The sequence below is a fragment of the Magnolia sinica genome, chromosome 11, assembly GCF_029962835.1.
Source record: "Magnolia sinica isolate HGM2019 chromosome 11, MsV1, whole genome shotgun sequence".
NCBI lineage: Eukaryota > Viridiplantae > Streptophyta > Magnoliopsida > Magnoliales > Magnoliaceae > Magnolia > Magnolia sinica.
The window spans coordinates 58,841,744-58,863,005 of NC_080583.1; the positions used below are offsets into that span (position 1 = coordinate 58,841,744).

General features: G+C 39.2%; 1 protein-coding gene across 2 annotated transcripts in view; it reads left to right on the top strand.

Moving 5' to 3' along the window:
* Nucleotides 1-5,299: 5,299 nt before the first annotated feature.
* Nucleotides 5,300-21,262, top strand: part of LOC131219198 (clp protease adapter protein ClpF, chloroplastic) — a 48,124-nt gene continuing 32,161 nt past the window's right edge. For both annotated transcript variants that reach the window (XR_009158044.1, XM_058214208.1), the window contains exons 1-6: nt 5,300-5,452; nt 10,542-10,995; nt 11,128-11,187; nt 11,292-11,389; nt 12,320-12,398; nt 12,549-12,642. Coding sequence is in view for 1 of the 2 variants with exons in the window: in XM_058214208.1 (XP_058070191.1) it covers nt 10,684-10,995; nt 11,128-11,187; nt 11,292-11,389; nt 12,320-12,398; nt 12,549-12,642 (643 nt within the window). In the remaining variant the exon portion in view is untranslated. The remainder of the gene's footprint in view (nt 5,453-10,541; nt 10,996-11,127; nt 11,188-11,291; nt 11,390-12,319; nt 12,399-12,548; nt 12,643-21,262) is intronic.

A 21,262-nucleotide genomic window follows, 5' to 3' on the forward strand; every position in this document is an offset into this window, starting at 1 on the left:
CTGAGTTCGATACGAGTATATCGACGAAAAGTGTGGACTATAAACATTTAGGTTATGGTTTTCAAGGCTTTCAATGTCAGTTAATGATTTATGACTGACTTGACTGCTATCACATATGCCTAGATGCAATGTTTTCTGCATATTACATAAATAAATGAACTATGTTGAAATTAATGCATTCCATGTGTTTGTTGAAATGTCTGAATGAAAATAGAATTATGATTTTCGCTTGCCATGATTGTTCTTTGGGAATACATGATTGTTGTACATGTGGTAACTCCCTTATGAAAGGATGCGCTATAATATACGTTATAATTAATCTATTTCATGAATGTTGATATGTGTAGTCTAAGTATTTGATAAAATGCCTGAATGAGAAAATGCTTGTTGAAATGTATTTAATGAGGATGTTGAGATAGGATTCTCAATTACCTCATCTATAGCTACAGTTTCCTTTATGTAACCTCTTTTACTACTATATGATTTATAGATGAAATGCCTATGTATATTAACATGTGTACTATGTGTTTGTTAAAATGCTCAAATGAAATTTATACTGAAGTTGGTTGTCATATGTTGTTTGACTATCACATATGAATGCCTATTACGTTTGAATATGTTGGGACTACTGCGTAGTCAAGGCAATCGGTAATGATTCCCGAATTAGTGGCTGAGATTGTTTCGCCATACAAGGCACGTTCGATGAATCTGAGTCATATGCTATTTGTCAACAGTGGTTAAGCCACGTGGAGTGCTTACGCGCTCCATGTCGATTAATTAAATGTGTGCTCGTACCAGTCGAGCTTGTCCAGTAACCCGATTGGCTTAATGTATGTTCACCATGTATGGACGCTACTGCTTGAATCTAAGGTATCAACTTACTAGTGAAAAGCTTATTTAACCTTGGTACCACGATCCGCTAAGACTCATGAGCCAGGCATGGTGGTGTATGGGACACTGTGGTTGAGCTGTCGGCCTACGCTGGGGTGACGAGCCTCCCCGTAGTGACCAGTGAGCAACCCAAACTCATGAGCTGAATATGGTTGTGTATGGGAGACCGTATTCGAGCTGTTGGCCTATGATCAGGTGATGAGCCTCTCATAGTGACCTCGAGTATACACTAGGACTATGTTAGACTCCTTGGTGATTTAAGATTGCCTCGACCGATACACAATTAGTGTTCCCGATTCGACTATTTCTTTTTTAACAGGTAGGTTTTCTTCTCTTACTTTGACTATTGGCTTTTTGTTAATGACGTCCCAGTCGAATTATCGAATCGATATCACCCAACAAAAGTTACAGGTCCAATATCCTCTTCATATAAATACACATCCACTACATTAGATCCAACTTGAAAAGGCTTACTATTTGCTGGAACTATTTCAATTTTTTTCTTATTCTAGAATATCAAAATCTGATGCAAAGATAAATGAATGCAAAAGTTGGCATGAATCCAATTACGGCCAAGAAGTGCATTGTAGTTGGAATATGACGACACAACAAAGAAAGTTGTCAATCTCCCTTACTTCCAACTACCAAATCAACTGGAAAAATTCCTTCTACATTCATCACTCCACCTGTAAAGTATGTAATAGACACTTTAATAAGAACTAAATCAAAAGAAGTTTTCTGAAAATTTCCTAACTTCGTAATTAGCAAAATATTCACAGCTGCCTCATTATTAACCTAAATACGATGCTCGACATTCGATGCGATCGAAGCTATGTTCAGTGCCACCGAAGGGAGGATTGGTGCGTCCTGAGAAAGACAGAAACTTCATATAGATATTGAAAAAATTCAACTACAGTCAGCTATATTAATTCAATGCAACTAAAGTGAAATTCGGTGCGACTGTTGAAACCATGCTTCGACTCACAGCGATGTTTATTTGTCATCCAACGTGTTCATTAATATAACACACACGTGGATGAAAGGAAAACACAAATATCAGCTTGATCCAAAACTTACGTGACCCTAAGAATTTTTCAACGGGAGACATTCAATTAACACCGTTTCATGTGGTGTGGTTCACTTGATCCTTGAATATGCTTCATTTTTGGCTCAAGCTTTAAAATTATCTGATAATGTGGATGGATGAAGCGGATAAAATACATAAATCATGGTGGACCCCACAGAGTTTACTCAGTACGCAATAGGCTTTGGAGAATGAGATTTTTCTCACCGTAAGCTTCAGCTTTAACCCAATAGCTTTTCTAAACTAAGTAAACTTTACTTTCCAAGATTAAATCCCTGTTGTATGGATCGACTATGTGTGGATGAAAATACCCTTCAACGCCGATCCGGCAGCGGTCCCGCCGCTGACTGCCTGATTCTGGCAGCGGTGCCACCAATCCGGCGGTGGTACCGCCACTAACTGCCCGATTCTGGCAGTGGTGCCGCCACACTCTGTGGGTTACGATGGTGGTGCCGCCGTCGTCTGGAATTCTAGCAGTGCCCACGAATGATGTCTCTACCACATTTTGATTCTTCCTTATGTTTCACATCACGAGATGGGTTTTTAGATAAGTCAGGAGGAGAAGAAGATGGTTTGAAATTTTGCTCCAATTTTTCTTTAAAAATCTCAAAAGAAGAAGGGACGTGACACGTAGAAAGACCACTGTTGGAATGATTTTTCTCTTCACTATATTTATATTTAAATTTGAAAGGGGAGATGGTTTATTCCCATTGGTAGGTGTCCCATTAGATTATTCATGATGGGTAGGAATCCCATGCACTTTCAACTGGGATTGGGAGGAAATCCTTGGATGAACATGCATTGAGATTTCATTAGTAACAACTCAGCGAGCGAGGCCCTGTGGGGCCCACCTTGATGTATATGTTGTATATTAATGCCGTCCATCGGTTTTTCCAGCTCATTGTAAGGCATGGTTCCAAAATTGAAGTAGATCCGAATCTCAAGGGGACCACACCATAGAAAACAAACAACCATTATTAAAAAAGTCCTAGGACCCATCGTTATGTTTATTTGCCATCCACCCCGTTGATAAGGTTACACAGACTTGGATAAAGGGAAACTACAAATATTAGCTTGATCCAAAACTTATATGGGCCGAGGTAGATTTTAATGGGGAGCGTTAAATTCCTAATGTGGTCTACTTAAGATTTGGATCGGCTTCATTTTTTAGACCATGCCCTTAAAAGAGCTGGAAAATCTGATAGACTGCGTGGACATATAACACATACATCATAGTAGACTCACCAAGAAGTCGGTGAAATTGATCAAGAACATCATGAAATTAATTGAGAACTGAGTGAAATTGATCGAAAACTTGGGAAATTTGATCGAAAACTGAGTGAAATTGACCGAGAACTTGGGAAAATTGACTAAGAACTAAGGAAAATTGACCGAGAACTAGCTAAAATTGACCGAGAACTAAATGAAATTGACCGAGATCTTATGAAATTTGATCGAGAACTGAGTGAAACTGATCGAGAAATTAGGAAAATTGACTAAGAACTTGGTGAAATTTACGAGAACTTCAATAAATTAACCGAGAACTCAGTGAAATTGATAGAGAACTTCATGGAATTGAACGAGATATCAGTGAGATTGACCGGTAGGTTCATTAAAATGACCGAGACTCGTGGCAAATATCAGTTGATCTCCCCATATTCATTTAGGTCATATTCAGGGTTAGCATCCATTTTTATGATTATTATTTTTCTTTCAAAGTCTGAATTGTAATAGTAAATCTGCAATTTCAAAAAATTTAACAAACGTCTTCGATTTATATTATTCAACGTCACATTGCATTAAAAAAAATAAAATATATTAGAAAATATCTTATTCAATAATAAAATGTATTACAAATTATATTATTCCACAGGTATTGGAAACTTGCACTTTCGGTGATTATATCCCGTTTGTTTGCATCTTCCGTACTTTACCCTTTTTTGTTCCTCTTCATGGGAAAATTTTCTTTTTTTTTTTTCGATCTTCCAGTTGTCCTCCTCTATCGTGGGGGTTTAATTCTTGTACAATACTTCCTAAATTCGGGTCATATTTCCCATTCACTTTTGTCATGTAATGGGTACACGGAATTGTTATACGTGATCTGGTAATTTCTCATCGTGTATAATAGGGAATAATATACATAATATGGGAGATTATAGTTTATACATGCTGAAAGAATATAAAAACAAAGGAATCTTTTTACATCAAACTTGTGACATGCACACGAAAGTTCATTGAGCTTAATTAACTGTATCATTATAATCTCCCACAACATAATACTCGTAAAAAATTGCATAGTAACGAACATCTCGCGCTTACAATTCAAAATCCTTTAATTGTTGCTCGGCCGGCCCATAGTGTCAAATGTCCGTACAAACGATGATGGAAATTCTATTCGTGAAAATGATCGTGAAGCAATTGGACTGGAGCTAAAAAATCCAACCAACTGGAAAATCTGAAACGAGAGTTATTTAACGCTCTAGCAGGGTACTGCATTTGATACACAGGCACTCAGAAATTGCAGACATGGCATGCATTAACACAAATTCAACCAAGAAAATTGAGAAACCTACTTGCACTAAGTTATATTGGTTGAACAATCCCAACCTCTGACCATTTGGAAGCTTGTCGTGTTTAAACATCCAGTAGATGATGTCCAACAATCTCATAGTCAAATGATCCAATAAGTGTAACATTTTGATACGTGTAAGCTGGGTCCCATAACTTGTGGACAGTTTAGTTTGAAATACATGCATGGTTTATGAACAATTTCTAAGTGTTCTCAAAGTGCCTGCGTATCGACTATCACACTCCGCCAGAGCATCCAATTTCTTCTCAATCTGAAACATTTGGTCGTTGTAAATCGGAAGCGGATTGCCCACCGTAAAGATATCCGTGTGGCACGACCTGGCCCAAGCTCTGCTGGGGCCACTGTAATGTATGTGTTTTATCCATGCCGTCCATCCGTTTTTCCAGCTCATTTTATGGTCACAACAATGCAGATCCAAAGATCAAATGGACCACACCACAGAAAACAGCTGGGATTGAACGGCCACGGTTGAAAACTTCTCAGGGACTACAGAACTTTTGGATCAAGCTTACATTTTTGCTATCACTTCATACAGGTCTGTGTAACCATATGAACAGGTTGGATGGAAAATAAAACATCACGGTGGGCCCTAGGAATTATTCAACGGTGGGCGTTCAATCTCCACTTTTTAATTAGTGTGATCCACTAGAGCTTTGGGATCTGCATTATTTTTGGGCTCATGCCCTAAAATGATCTGAAAAAATGGGTGGACGGCGTGGATAAAACGCATACATCACGGTGGGCCCCACAGTGCCTGGGCCACGTCGTGCCACGGGGTTATCCCTGCTGGTGCTGCAGGCAATCTGCTTCATTGTAAAACCCCTCGCCTCTCTCTCTCTCGAGTGAAGAAAATAATACTTGAATCTCTGCAAATCGTTCAAAATCAGGTACTTGATTCCTCGAATATTTTACGCTTCCAATCGGAGCTCCTGGCACTCAGTTCTTTCAATTGTGGCCATGGTTCTGTAATCCAAACCGTCCATTTGATGGCGCCGCCGTGGACATTCGTGTTCCAAGAGTCTCCAGAATTAGATGGTTGGGAAAAATAAAATAAAATCAGAAAGTGTTCATATTGGACGGAGAAAAGACCATATATTGGGCCCATCCGATGTGTGGCCCATCTGATCACGGATCACTGAATCGGGCCCCACTTGTAGGAACTCAGCACCAGGAGATCATGTAATTTCTTTCCCTTTGGTGCTGCGGATCTTGTCTTGGATAGTATGGGATTCTTCACATTCTGTTTATTGGACTGAAAGAGACGAGATTTCTTAATTCCTGATTTTACTCGAGAGTGTATTCAATCTTCCCCCGAATTACAGGGATAATTGTGAAACATAATCATTTTCTCTGTGGTGCTTGATAGAGTGGAATGACGGAACGGGATTCATGTAGCCAAACCCAATTAATTGGGATAAAGGCTTAGATGATGTTGATGATTAATGAAAATCTATCCAGATTGACATAATTGTGATTGTTCTTACCGTAATTTATTGAAGGACCTGTAGGATATTGAATCTTGCTTGTTGTGTGATCTTTAGGCTGTGTTTGGATGCACAAGTTAATTGGAAGTAATGTTGTGATCTTGCAGTTATGTTTCTTTCAATTCCAAAATGTGATTGCAGTTTGGAGCCTAGAAACTCAATAAGAATAGTATAGAAGGAAAAATACAATTTGCTTATTCGCACTTATTGGACTGGTAATTGAAATTCAGTTAGATAGTTTATCGAAACACACTCTTAACATTGAGACCATCTAGTTTGGAAATAAAATTCTAATAAACACACACGCGCACACACACTCACAAACACTAGGGGCGAGGCATGTGCAACACAGGTGGAGTGAGGAGTGGATAGAGAGTAAATGTAGAAAGATGCAGGGGGAAGAGTTTGAGCGGCCAGAGACAAATATCTGTGGGTTCCACCTTAATTTCTTTGTGACATCCACTTCATCCATCAGTTGATTGAGATCATGTTAGAATGTGATCTAAAAAATCAGGCAAACCCAATGTTGATGCAGAAATCTAGCTAGCCTTCCCTGGACCTTTGTGTACTTGCACAAGGGACGGACAAAGGAGACCCTGGCTTAAACAGGGGACCATCCGATGCCAAAGTCAGGCCAAGGAATCTGGGTCTAGTTGAAGATTGAGTTTTTAGGCTTAAAGTTGTGCGTACCTTCTACCATTAGGAGTGCTTTTATTTATAAGTGAGAGAAGGTGGTGGCGTGAAAGGAGATCTCCCTATTTAGCAGGAGTGTATTGTAGAGGGACTCGAATCCCGAGTATATCGTAGATATTCTTTGAGATCTTTGGCCAAGATTCATGTTGCAGTGGTCTCCCGAGATCTTCGGTTGGGATCTCGGGTAAGGTCGGAACCTTTGAGGACGATGCTGTGCCGACCTAGGGTTGCGCCGACCTGAGGTTGATGTGCTTTCGGGGTTATGTCGTCATGAGGCTATGTCGACTTGGCAGCTTTGTGAAGGACGGGCAAGGCCTAGTCGACCTTAGGCTTCCCGACTTATCCTTGATAGTGGTCGTGGAGTTGAGTTCGAGCTGGTTCCTTGGTCGGAAGTGGTCTTAAACCAAGTTGGCCGTTTATTCGGGCTTGCGTAGCCCCTCCGACCTGACCTTTTATTGGCTGACCCATTTTTCCCATAACACCTAAAACTCAAGGGGCCACAACACATGAAACAATGGATATGGGATGCCCACCATCGAAACCTTCTTGGGGCCCACTAAACTACTGGTATATTTTTCATTCATCTTGTTGGGAATGACCTTATGGACGGGTTGGGTTGCATAAACATTACGGTGCATCCTTGGATGGTTTGAATGGTGGGCATCCCAATCCCAAGTGTTTCCTGTTCTGCAACCAACTTGAGTCTCTGATGTACCACTTCTTTGTGACAATCTAACAGTCACGTTGACATCAGAGCTGATGATGGGGACATCACGCGCACACGCACACGCACGCTGCCCCCTACGCACGTACGGAAGGAGAAGGAGGGCCTCATCGTCAATCTGGCTCGATGACGACGTTCAGGGAGGGCCTCCTAATTAAAAGACGGAGTTTGGTTCATTGAAGTGGGCCCGATAGTCAAGTAAAGCCCATAATGGGATCGCATGATCGGGGCCCGCTACTCGGATTAAGTTCATATTTTAGATTTTACTTATATATGTTATTTAGAACATCATGAACACTTTAGATTTCTTTGATTGGTTTTTATTTTGGTTTACTTCATCGCCAAGTAATAGGTTGCGCACATGGCGCGAGTTTTGGAGTATAGGGCCTTCCTATAAATAGGCACCCCTTGTAGTTCTTTTGATTCATTGAAGTTTAATAAAAATTCCTGCAAGTTTTTTTTTTACTCTCTGAGTTTTTGAGTTGTGGAAAAATTCAAGTGGGTGCGAAGCCCTCCCTTTTCGAAGGGCTAACTACCATGGTGCGAAACCACATTTATCCCCATCCGTCCCTACCCTCTTCCATCCATATAGCTCACCTTCTACAGCCATCCTTGCCTCGAATCCATCAGTTTTGCAACGGATCTTCTCCCTACAGCTAGTTTCCAGAATCTGGCCCTGCAGGAGGGCTGAAACTTCGGCGGAGCACCGTGCACAGCCCGTAGCTCGGATCACCTTGAAACTTTGGGGGTTTGGAGCCCACCCCTGGCCGACCAGGGCCAAGGAATCGGTTTCCGGGTGTGGGACCCGCTCGCACGTGTGGCCAGGCTAGTGCGCACCTGCGTCAGGCCCTGGCCTACTGTCCGCTCGTGGGATTTGTCTCCCGGTTCAGGTTTTCTCTTATTTTTTCCTTTTCATACCTATTTTCATAAACCCTAACCCTAGATTGCATTACCCTTAATTTATTTGCCCATTTTTTTTTCACCCTAGGGTTCCTTGAGTTGAAATTAGTGAATCCCTTGGATTAGGGACTGATTACTGTGCATGTGTAGATGATTATTTCTTATCTTTGAGTATTGTTTGGTTCATAATTTTTATTTATCCAGCCCCAACATGTGTAGGCCTGGACCCGCACAGATTCCCCTTAATTGAATGTTTGGACTTTCATGTGGGATATGGAATTCTTGTAGTTGTTTCTGAACTAATGTGATCTTAAGCTTGAATTCTTGCACATCATATTTGAATTTCATGTCCTGCATTAGCTGATTGGGAATCAATCACAAAAGGTTTTCTTACATTCTATGGTCCCATTGGCACCGTCACTTTGAATGAGCCTGGGGCAGGGTCCTTGTCAGCGGGGCTTAGATTGGTTAAAGATTGCTTTGAGTAGCTGTTGATTGTGGTAGGCTATTTGACTAAGGTCACTACTTACCATGGAACAGCAAGAGTCTTGATGGCATTACAGGTTGTTGAAAGCAGTTAGAATATTTAGTTGACACTCATTTCTTCTTTCATCATATTCTTCGGGAAGCCAACCATTTTTTTCTTGCTAAGACTACTATATCTAGAGAGTAACTATTTGTGGTGCATTCTCTGCTGCCCCTTGTTATCTAATTGCCTTTTTTACCCTCCAATAAGGTTTTCTATGTATAGGAAAGGGAGTTCTGATGTATGTGTCCAGACTTGCACCACAATGGGTTTGAAGTTGTGGTTCAATTGGATGGTGCTCAATCAGCCTCAAGGCCATGCATTTGGTCCTACTTATGGAAAAAACTGAAAAGATGACTTGAACTACAACGTGATCTTGTTAGCCAGTAGTCCGAGAACAAAGAACGTAAAAACAAAAAAAGAGTGCTGAAGGTGCGGAGATGTCTTTGTGGAGATGTCTTTATTGGGTAATCTCACTGTGGAAGATGATTCAATCCATGTGATATCTTGGTTGCCAAAGTGTAACCTAGGTGTGCCCTTTTTTATTATTCTTTTTGGTTTGGGGGAACTCTTCTGAGGACCTGTTGGAGTCTAATTCAAAACTCATGGCCAAAGAGTTGCACGATCCTCCTAATCAGTTGCTGCTCCGCTTCAAATTGTGCTTCAGACTCGTGCTTCCTCTACTGCTTCCTTGCTATTTGTAGTTGCTGACATTTTGAAACAGATGCTTCCTCTCTCCATTACCTGAATTTATTGCCGCTTCGCTTCACACTTTGAGCAACTATAATTCAATCAATGTGATGTCTTGGGCACCAAAGGGAAACCTGGTTCCATTGAGCATTTGGAGATGACGAAAGTGATGTAAGATAAGGAAGTATTTTGAGCACTCGTTGGAGTCAAAACTCAAAGATCCAGACGTAGCCAAAGCTAGTTTACTTTTGGAAGGATTGAAGATCTTTAGGATGTCCTTATTGGGTAATCTCACTGCAGGTGTTTAGGCCAATCTGATATCTTGAGTGTCAAAGCTAAAACTTGGAAGCTGGGGTGCATTATTCATGAGATCCAACATATGCTCAAACAATTGAACAATTCAGAAACTGTCCTCTGACGCATGAGATGAATGGGGTAGCTGAACCGAAGGGGATTCCAATGTGTCTCTTTGCATCAATCAAGCTTGTGTTTGACTCTTTGTTATATTTGTGCTTTTCTTATTTGATTGTCATTTGTAAAAGAAAATTTTAATTTGGTAAATTATTTAGTATGTTTGTGCTTTCATTTATTTCAAGTTATTTTGACACTGTTCTTTCACTTGGGAAGAATTTCTGATGTTTATCGTCAAAAGGGTAGGTGACTAGATCTCTAATTTGTAAGAATTTGATGATGAAGGTGCTGAAATGATACAATAAAGTGTAAATTGTTGTCAATTAGCATTAATTGGATGATACAGGTGGAGAAACTGATAATAATTCTCAATTTGTGCCACCAGGTGTATTTTGATTCTTTTAATTCGCTGAACGAGATTTGGTCTGTCTTTAGATATTTCTAGTGTTGCAAAGCATCTTTTGTCTGCATTTTTTCTTGTGCTCTATCTTGATGTTGTGTTTTTCAATATGGAATAATTTTTCATGTCATTTGTTTTATTTTTAAAGGGCATGCTGCTAGGATTTTCCTTTGGTAGAGTTTGATGCTGAAGAAGTCACAGTTTGGATAATAGAAGATGCAAAAGGCTTTGGCTTGTGAGATCACAGAGTAGCTGATAATAACTTTCAAATAAACAGTCTGCTGAACAAAATGATGCAAGGAATTTCAGTCAGCACTTTAGTTACCCCTGGAAACAGTGGCAATTATGGAACGGTTGCTCTATGGAGAAGTGATCTAAAACTTATGAATAAGATCCACTTGAACCCTGGGATAGACAGACAAGTTCTGCGATTTTTCTTAAGAAGTCCAAACAGATCATGGCGGAGAAGGTCGAGGGTCGTGGCTGCTTGGCTGTTTCAAGGGAGTGACAAAGGAATGGATGCAAATACTGAACGCAGTGAGAGTGCTAATGAGGACATTTTGATATTCTTTTTTCAGCTGGACTTGGCGACTCGAGTACAGGTTCTACTTTTCGGTGAAGTAGCTTAGAACATCTTCTGTTTCACATTGCAAGATTTATTGAAGTGAAACTCGTTTATCCAATCAACAGCTTTAATCTGATTGCAAACCCGATCTCTTCTTTTTACATGGCAGGTTGCTCTAAATATGGAGCAGTATGAAATCGCACAGCAATTGAGGAACAAACTCACCGAGGTATTATCACATCATAATGCTTGCAACAAAAAGTAGGTTGTGAATGGCCTTAAGTGAGGCATCAAACGAGTAGAAGCATGCTTACTTTGTCCTCTTCTTGGAAGGTTGAAACAGAGATCATTAAGCAGCGGGAAGCCAAGAGGGGATCAACATCCCCAAAGAGTGAAGCCCAGGATAAAGCGATAAGTATATTACGTCTACGGTGTGTCCTACATCTCCCTGTTTTACCTCGTAATATGCAAGAGATGTTGTAAGGGAATAACAACGATCTCCAATTAATTTGGGAATGGGATTATTGAGCTTTGTTTGACTTTTGTTTCGGTTAAATATAAATTGTACATGGTGCCAACCTTATAACCTTTTCTAATTAATACCTCTATAACTAAAGACATGCATTGGATGTTGAATCCAGAAAACCTGACATACTAGCATGCCCCTTCTCTCTCTTTATACTATTGTAACACACACACACACACGCATGCATTTAGTATAATTTTTAGTTCATAAAAAACATTAAAAGCTCTTCTATGAAAAATACATCTTTGGTATATGATAGATTGAAAGTGAATATTGCCGGAGGAAGGAAAATGAAAAATTAAAATTTTCCTAATAGTTATGTCAACATCTTCGACATGGGAATCTTGTAGGACACAGAATATTCTTGTTATGCGTGTTAACACCTGAGTAACAATTAACTCTACTTAAAATTTTCTGTGTCAGACACATCAACAGACAGGAAAAACTTTCAGGTTATCCTTGCTTATTTTAATCTATTTTATTTACTATTTATATGCCAACAATATATTTATATTTATCTAAGGAACTTTTTCTATACTCCATGCTCTCCTGAAGTTATTTAAATACTTTAATTATATAACTATATGAATGTTTCAGTATGTTGGATTCTCTAGTACCTGTGTCTGAACCCTTGCATACATTTCTAACACCTAGACATGTCTCTTCATTATATGGGTCAGAACCTTTCATGTGCATGGCGCTTACACTCAAGCTATTGAAATATTGAATAACGCATGATACAGAAAGTCAAATGTGCTACCAACTTTTAAAGTATCTGGGTTTCCTTGGGTTTGAATTTGATTTGGAAGAATCTTGATCAGCTTGCTCCTTGCAGTGCAGATATGCAAAAAGCAATTGAGGGTGAGAACTATGCATTAGCTGCTGAGTTGCGTGATGAAATTTCAAAACTTGAGGTGAAAAGGACCAGATACATTGGTTTCTATGATCAAATTTTTTGCGCTTTCTTCCAATTTTGGCTGTCTTCACATTCTTAAATATGATCTGACTCTAGAGGTGGATCATTGAAGTTTCGATAAACATATCGGGGTAATCCTTGTTTGCAGGCAGAGTCTCTGGCTGCATCGGCAAAAGCTCTGGCTTATCAAAATGCACAATTTGCATTTCGGTTGGGCCAGAAAGTAAGGCATAAGATTTTTGGTATGTAGTTCTCTTACTGTCCCTAATTAGTTGGGAATTGGGATAAGGATTAGATGAAGATGATGAGTTCTCTTACTGTCATTTTATTGCTTTAGCCTCTGGTTCCTTGTCTTCATTTCTAATATATTAAAATCGATACATTTCTTAAAAAAATATGTTAAAAGCGGCATGTTTCTAAGATGGGCTACCAACATGGAAACCTACCCTTTTCCTTTCCTCTTCTAGTTTTCTCCTTTTCTCCATTTTATAAAAGAATTTATAAATTATAACTACTTATACTTCTCTGGCTCATGTGTCATTCTGCAAACGTGGCATCACTGCTGATGCATCTAGGCCACACATCAAATGAGTGTAACTTAGGAAGGTCAAAAAGTGGAATGTGTACAACTTGAAGATGGAGGCTAAAAGAAGCGTTTGATTAGGTTTAGGAACAAGAACTGATTGGACTATGGAGCCCATAAATCCAATTGGGTGGTCCAAAAGATAAGAAGCAATTGGACTGGAGCTCAAAAATCCAATCAGATGGGTTGTCTGGGGTTTATAAGCAAACTATATATTATTCTTGGGGTTTTCTACAAGTGGCACAACCCTCGAGACCTTAAGGTTGTATACACAGAGTTCTATTGCTAGTTGAAATCTTCCTTTATTTTTATTTTTAGTTACAAGTCTCCAAGGCATAATTTTAGTCAACTAAGGCAATTTATACATGGACCAATAGGACATTTGATAGAGTTTTAACTTTTGGAGGGACTTAAGTCTTTTGTTTAGGCCTATAAGTAGGCACAATGCCCATACATATGACTCATTGTACTTCCATTTAATTTTGTATAAGATTTGACTTGTTCTTTTATAGATGGAATTTTCTTTTCTTCTAGGTGATTTCTAGTTTTTTATGAATAGAAGATTGTTGGAATCCTATAACATAGTCCAAATATGTTGGGGCCTTAGTTGTCAAGTTTATAGCTTCTATAGGATGAATTTTCATCTTCTAAATTGGTACATATACATATATTCTTCAATTGAATTCAGTTCATCTTATTTGCTACATCAATTTTGGTATTGGAGCAAGTTCCTTCTTAGGAAATTTATCCTATTTTTTCTTGGGGAAAAGGTACTATGCGCTCGACCTCACGAGTCCGTCCCATGAGGTCGAGCTGTGTGGGCCCCACCGTGATGCGTTTCGAAAATCTACCCCATCAGTCAGATGAACAATTCCATCGTGGATCTAGGTCTCAAAAATCAAGTCAATCCGTGACTTGCGTGGGCCACACCACATACAGAAGTGGAGAGGGGCCGTGCACCATTAAAACATTCATAACCATTTTTTGGGCCCATCGAGATGTGGTTTGCAAATCCAGCCCATCCATTATGTGTGTCCCAGGTGGGCCCCACCAAGTGCTTTTATATGTTTTAACGGTGTCTTCACATGATTTTAGATGGTATGGCCCACCTGAGTTTCGTATACGGCTGATTTTTGGGATATCCCATAATTTAAAGGGGACCCATCAAATGCACGGTGTTGATGGTCGACACGCATCACGGTGGGGCCCACACAGCTCAACCTCATGGGAGCTTATCGTGAGGTCGAGCGCATAGTACCTTTTCCCTTTTTCTTGTTGTCTTTTTCTTTTTCTTTTTCTATTTCGATTTCTTTTCTTCACCCAGATCTACCCATTTCCCTAAGGGGACATTTGTTTGCACGCTGTTTTCATATGTAAGAGTATTTGCGCATGTTTGGTTACATTGATTTACATATGTAAACGTTTTCACAACTAACTATTTACATATGTAATGGCCAAATTGTTTTCAAACATCCTCCCATGTGGAAGTGTTTACATATGTAAAGTGCCCTATTTGGTTTTATCACCTCAACATGGACCGTCTATTTCCCAAACCACTAATTAGATGCTTATATCATCCGATGAAAGTGATTTGAGAGGGGCGAGCAATCAATGGTGGGCCCCACATGATGGACGGTCCACCTCAATGCTTAAACCCCTCTATATGGACTGTCCATTTCCTAGACCACTAATCCGATGGCAAGGCTCTGTTTAAAGTGATCTAAGAGGGACAATCAAAGGTAAGCCCTACAGGATGGACAATCTACATCAATGATTAGACTTCTCTAGGATACTCAATATGGACGGTTCATTTCCCAGACCACTAATCCTATGCAGTGTTCGAAGTATCGATAACGCTATAAGTTTCGCTGGCCGAGGATACAGAAACAATATCATCAATAATATAACAGATTCTCAAAAATGTGGGGAAACATGAGGAAAATGTTGGAATTTTTAGTAAAACTTCAGGAGATGCTAGAATACACATATTTGCATATTTAAGAATCAAATAATAGCAAAAAGATGCATATTTTCATATTTAGGAACCAAATAATAGGCTTCCCTTTAGTGGGGCCTAAAAGCATGTGTTGCTGACGTAGGGAAACATTGGGGAGACATGGGGAAAATGGTGGATCCATCTGACCATCCAACCATGCATTCACATACATATATACAAACACACATGCATGATCCATCCATCCATCCATGCATGCGTGCACACGCACACACACATCCATCCATCCATCCAACCAACCATCCATCCGTCCATGCACGCATACATATACACACATACAAACATGCATTTCATCATACAACCATGCACCCATAAAAAAATTTGAAATGATTTTTTTTTTAATAAACATATTTTCGTCGATATCGATACATCGGTGATATTATTGAATTATTGTCGATACACTGGCGATATTAGCGACACATGGAATTTACAAAGTCGAAAATATTGGCGATATTGATACATTAGCAATACAAAAAACACTTAGAATTTACACAGTAAAAAATATTGGTGATACATTGATGATGATTTGCGATATATCATCGATACCTGGAATTTCCGATACTGGCAATATTATCGATATTGCTACCAGTGTTATCGGTATTGCTGAGCTAGAGATCAGATAATATTGGGGATATTTTAATAATATTGGGGATACTTTGAATAATGATCCTATAGCTAGGCTCATCCGATCAAAGTGATTTAATAGGGATGGGCAATCAAAGGTGGGTCCCACATGATGGACAGTCCAAATCAATGATTAAACCTTTCTTGCATACTCAATTTTAGTTGTCCACCGTCCATTTCCTAAGCCACAAATTGGATGGTTAGAATCATCCAATCAAAGTGACTTAAGAGGGATGGGCAATCAAAGGTGGGCCCCACATGCTGACCAGTCCACATCGATGCATAGACCTCTTTATTATACTCAATATGAAGCGTCCATTTACCATACCATGAATGTTTAAGGTCAGCCGATCAAATTAATTAGAGAATAACGTGATGGTCTAGATTGATGCTTGGACTTCTTAAGTGTACTCAGTGTGGAGCTTCCATTTCCCAAACCACTTATCTGATTAGGATCATTCAATCAAACATCTAAGCATCAATATGGACCACACATGATTGCTCGTCCACATCTATACTTAGACCTATTTATCGTATTCAATATGGATTGTCCCCTTTCCAAATCACTAATCCACTAGTTAGGATCATTCAATCAAAGTGATTTGAGATGGATGGGCAATCAAAAGTGGGCCCCGCATAGTGGACGACCCACATCAATGCTTTGATCTCTCTAATATACCCAATATGAACCATCCATTTCCCAAACCAATAATCTGATGGTTAGGATTATCCGATCAAAGCGATTTTGAGAGGGATGATAATCAGAGGTGCTCTCCACATGATGGATGGTCCACATCAATGATTAAACCTCTATAGTATACTTAGTATGGATGACCCATTTCCCAAAACAACTGATCCAATAATTACAATTGGTGTTGTCAAAGTCCTACAATGTATGATTTGAGTCGAATCTTAAGCAAAGCGGTTTGAATCCCACCTTGAATCCTTTTTTATATTTATCATGCGATTTTTTGATTTGAATCCTATGATTTATGATTCGAATCCTGATTTACAATCCAAGTTATACTTGTTCTCTTCTATTTTAAGCTTTACTTGGCTTTCATTTATGTTTTTAAATTGGTGGGGCCTTTAAGAATCATTTAGAAAAAGCCTTTAAAAAACTAAATTGTTTAGAAAGGTAAATTATTTTATTTTGTTCTTTATAAGAGATTAAATGATATATATTCTCTTCAATGTTAAACCATAGAGCTTTTTTTTAATGATTTCTTACTTCATAACTCGTCGAAACACCAAATTGATGTATGACTTATTTGGAATGTTTTTATGATGGTTACAATCATGTTGACTAATATGTATTGTGGAATGATGGTTAGAAATCAAAATATGTTTTTTTGTTGGTGTAAAGAATCAAATGCCTCTTCTCCAATGTGTTTTCACATTCAAGAAAGTTAATAAGAACCAATGTTCGAAGTATCGGTATCGCTACAAGTTTCGCTGGCTGGTGATGCAGAAACAATATCGATATCATCGATAATATCGTTGATAACCGAAAATGTGGGAAAATATGGGAAAAACGGTAGAATTTTCAATGAAACTTCAGGAGATGCTAAAATACACATATTTGCATATTTAGGAATAAAAAATTTGTAAAAAGAATGTATACACAATAAGTTTTCATTTAATGGGGTCTTAAAAGCATGTGTCGTCGTAAGAAATAGTCTAACCATCCCATCCATCCCATCTAACTGTCCAATCATCCATCTAACCTTCCATCCAAACATCCATCAATATTCCAGAATATCGACAACTCACGATATTTTGCCAAGAAATCATCAACAACCGGAAAAGAAATGAAAGATTGTGGTCTTGATATCGTGCGTGTTGTTATAACAATAATATTGAGATATTATCAATATTAGCAACAACAAATTGAAAACTGCATACAATATATATATATATATATATATATATATATATATAGAGAGAGAGAGAGAGAGAGAGAGAGAGAGAGAGAGAGAGAGTCCTGGTCTCCTGCGCACAAGGCCGCATGATGCTTAAATGCGAGCTTTTATAAGAGCTGTTGGATTACACTCATCGGTTGGGATTCAGTAGCCGTGAAAATGAGAGAGTCTGCAACAGATGACTCGCATGCCAAGATTTTCGCAATCTCAAGGGAATTGTAGAGATTCCCTCGTGCTCACGGCAATGGCATCGTGTTCGCAGTTGTAGCTATTAGACTGCTTTGTGAGCCGATCATGATGTTGGTGTTTTATCCATGCTGTTCATCTATTTTTTTCATATCATTTTGGTGCATGAGCCCAAGAATGAGGTAGATCCAAATCTCAAGGACCCACGGAACAGGAAAGCAACGGTTATTGAACACCCATCGTTATATATATGTATATTCTAATTGCAAGCATTTCATAGGTCCTGCCAATTTGTCACTCGTGCAGGACACCCAATCCATGCAAATGGTGGGCCACATCATGAAAATCACCGGGGGGGGGGGGGGGGGGGGGGGGGGTCGGAATCAAGATGGTCCACTGGGACACGCCACCTATCTATAAGGTGTTTGGACTCTGTGGACCCCACCAACTATCTACAATCGTCATTGAACAATGTTCCATGCTTCAGTGACGATTATGACTGTTGATATTTAGAGTTGAATGCAAGCCATTGGAAAACTTCTTTTCATTGTCTAAGTACATCTACCTATAGTGATGGTCATGATCATCCATTCAACCTAAGTTTCTTATGGTGGCCCAGATAGCATGGAGTTCACAACATGAATGGTTTCGATCATTGCAACCACAGGTTATTTGATCCCCAGTGTTTGGCAAACACGTGCTGGGTGTTGATCTGACAAAAGCCATGAACGGTGTGAATAAAACACTTACATCATGGTGGGCCCCACAGAGCCCTACCCGGCCAGATTACCGTCCAGGCAGGGGTAGGCCGCAATCCGCGTCCGAGAAGGTACCGTGTGCGAGGGGACGCGGATTTCCTGCGAAAGGCTTTCGCAGGAAGTTCCTATGCAAGATTCTGGGTGGGGCCCATTACTATGTTTTTGAGAAAGCCACTTCGTCCATCCGTTTTTCGAGTTCATTTTAGGACATGTGACCGAAAATGAGGAGGATCAAAAACTCAAGTGGGCCACATGAGAGGAAACAGTGGGGATTTAGTGACCACCGTTGAAACATTTATATGGCCACAAAAGTTTTGTATCGGTTTAATTTGTTAGTTTTTTCACTTAACGTCAGTGAAAATGACCTTAAAAACAGTTTGGATGAAATATAAACATCAACGTGGATCCTAGGAAGATTCCAACGGTAAGAATTCCTTTCCCGACTGTTTCATCTCGTATGGCCCACTTGAGCTTTGGATCCTCATCATTTTAGGTCTCATGTCTTAAAATGAGCTCAAAAAACGGATGGACGGGTTGGATTTCTCACAAATATCACAGTGAACCCCACCCAGAATCCTTGCGTAGGAACTTCATGCGAAAGGCTTTGGCAGGGAATCCGCATCCTGCACGAGGATGCGGATTGGATACTGACAGGTTGGCTACTAAAGTGATGTCACCAACTTCTGTGGGCCCCACCATGATGTATGTGTTGTATCAACACCGTTTATACATTTGGAGAGTTTATTTTAGAGCATGGTCCAAAGAACGAGGCAGATCCAAGGATGGGGTGGACCCCACCATAGAAAACAATGATGAGAGTGACGCCCACCGTTGAAACCTTCCGAAGGTCCACCATGATGTTTATTTGAGATCCCACCTGTTCATGTGTTAATGCAGACATGAAAGAAGGGAAAACACAAATATTAGCTTGATCGAAAATTTTCATGGCCCTTAGAACTTTTTAACGGTGGGCGTCACCCTCCCCACTATTTTTTGTGGTGGGGTCCTCTCGAGCTTTGGATCTGATTCATTTTTTGGATCATGCCCTAATATGATCTCTCCAAATGGATGGACGGTGTAGATACAAAACATACATCATGGTGTGGCCCACCGAACTTGGTGACGTCACTTCAGTAGGAGTCTCGCTACTCAACATGCAATTCTTGTGAGATTGCGAAAATCTTGGCGCGCGAGTCATCCTTTTGTAGACTCTCTCGTTGAAATTTACACAATTGAAAATATTGGCAATATCGATACGTTGGTGATACTCAGCAGTACATTGCTGATGCCTAGAATTTCTAATACTACCAATGTTATCGGTATCGCCACTAGTTTTATCAGTATCGCCAAGCTAGAGATAACGATAATATTAGGAGATATTTCAAACAATAATAAGAACTTAGATTATTAAATGATCATTGTATCGTTTTTAATGGAAATTTCTTGAAAGACAAAAGAAGGAAAGATAAGAATCCTTTAACACTATCACAATATGGTATTATATGGTGCATATTGATGGCGAAAGGATGATTGATGAGTTTTTAAATTTTTTTTCTGATTTATTTATATTTTTCATATTTCTTCAATTTTGTAAGAAAATCATTAAATATCTTATGATTTACAAAATGATTGGCGATTTGATACAATTCAACCCCTATCACGTCTTGTGATACAATAACGATTTTGACAACCTTGGTTAAAATCATCTGATAAAAGTGAGTTGACATGTGTTGATGTGGTGGGGCCTCATCTACAACCAATACTCATGGGTTTGACCATATTCACAAGAAATGGGTTGGCCATATTCACACATTTTCACACTGGTTTCTAATGCAAACAAATGCGGGAAAGTAAGTTAAATACAAATTGGACCGAAATCACAAACGTGGTAAACAACTTAAATAGTAAAGTAATTGAAATCACAAACATGGTAAACAGCTTAAATGGTAAACTACTAGCCAATGTTTTAAAATAGCGAATAGAGAGTAGCGTAGTAGTCACCCCTCTGAAGCATGAGGCATAAGCTACATAGGGTGTAGTGTAAGATCCATGCTACTTCTAGATTTCTAATTGAGGTTGAAATTTCATTAAATCTTATTATTAAACAAACATCACCTTAAGCAATAGCAAAAATAGGCCAAAGATTGAGTATAAAGATAAAGAAATAGCAATGGAATCAATTTAATACTATAACTTTATTACAAATCATTATAAAGAGTAACTAATTTGTGTTGAAATATAAAAATGTTACAGATCATTGCAAACATTAATTGATTTTAATGTTTTAGGAAAAAACTTGTTGTGTAAGCTACATAGCGTTTATCGCAGGCTACATAGTGTGTAACTTATGCTAATTAGTGTGTAGTGTATGCTACACACGACTTAAGCCATTTTCATGAGCTACGTAGCATGAATGCCAAGCTATGCCAAGTAGTGTAAGCTACATGCTGCATAGTGTAAGCCATTTAGGACACAATTGCTTGCATATGTAAATGGATTCCTATGTAAATGCTTTACCATTTACATATGCAATAGAAAAATGTGCCCTCCCTAGATTGTTCAGATTACTTGGGTCATTACACAGAGATGGTGAGAGGTGTTCCGTAATGGTAACGGTGGCCGTAACGGCCACCACCATTACCTTTACGATACGGGCCATAACGGCTGTAATGGCCCCGTAACGGCTGTTACGGTCTCTCTTTTTTATTTTTATTTATTTATTGAAAAAACCCCCAAAAAACCTATATCTGCCCCGTAATGTTGATTAACAAGTAT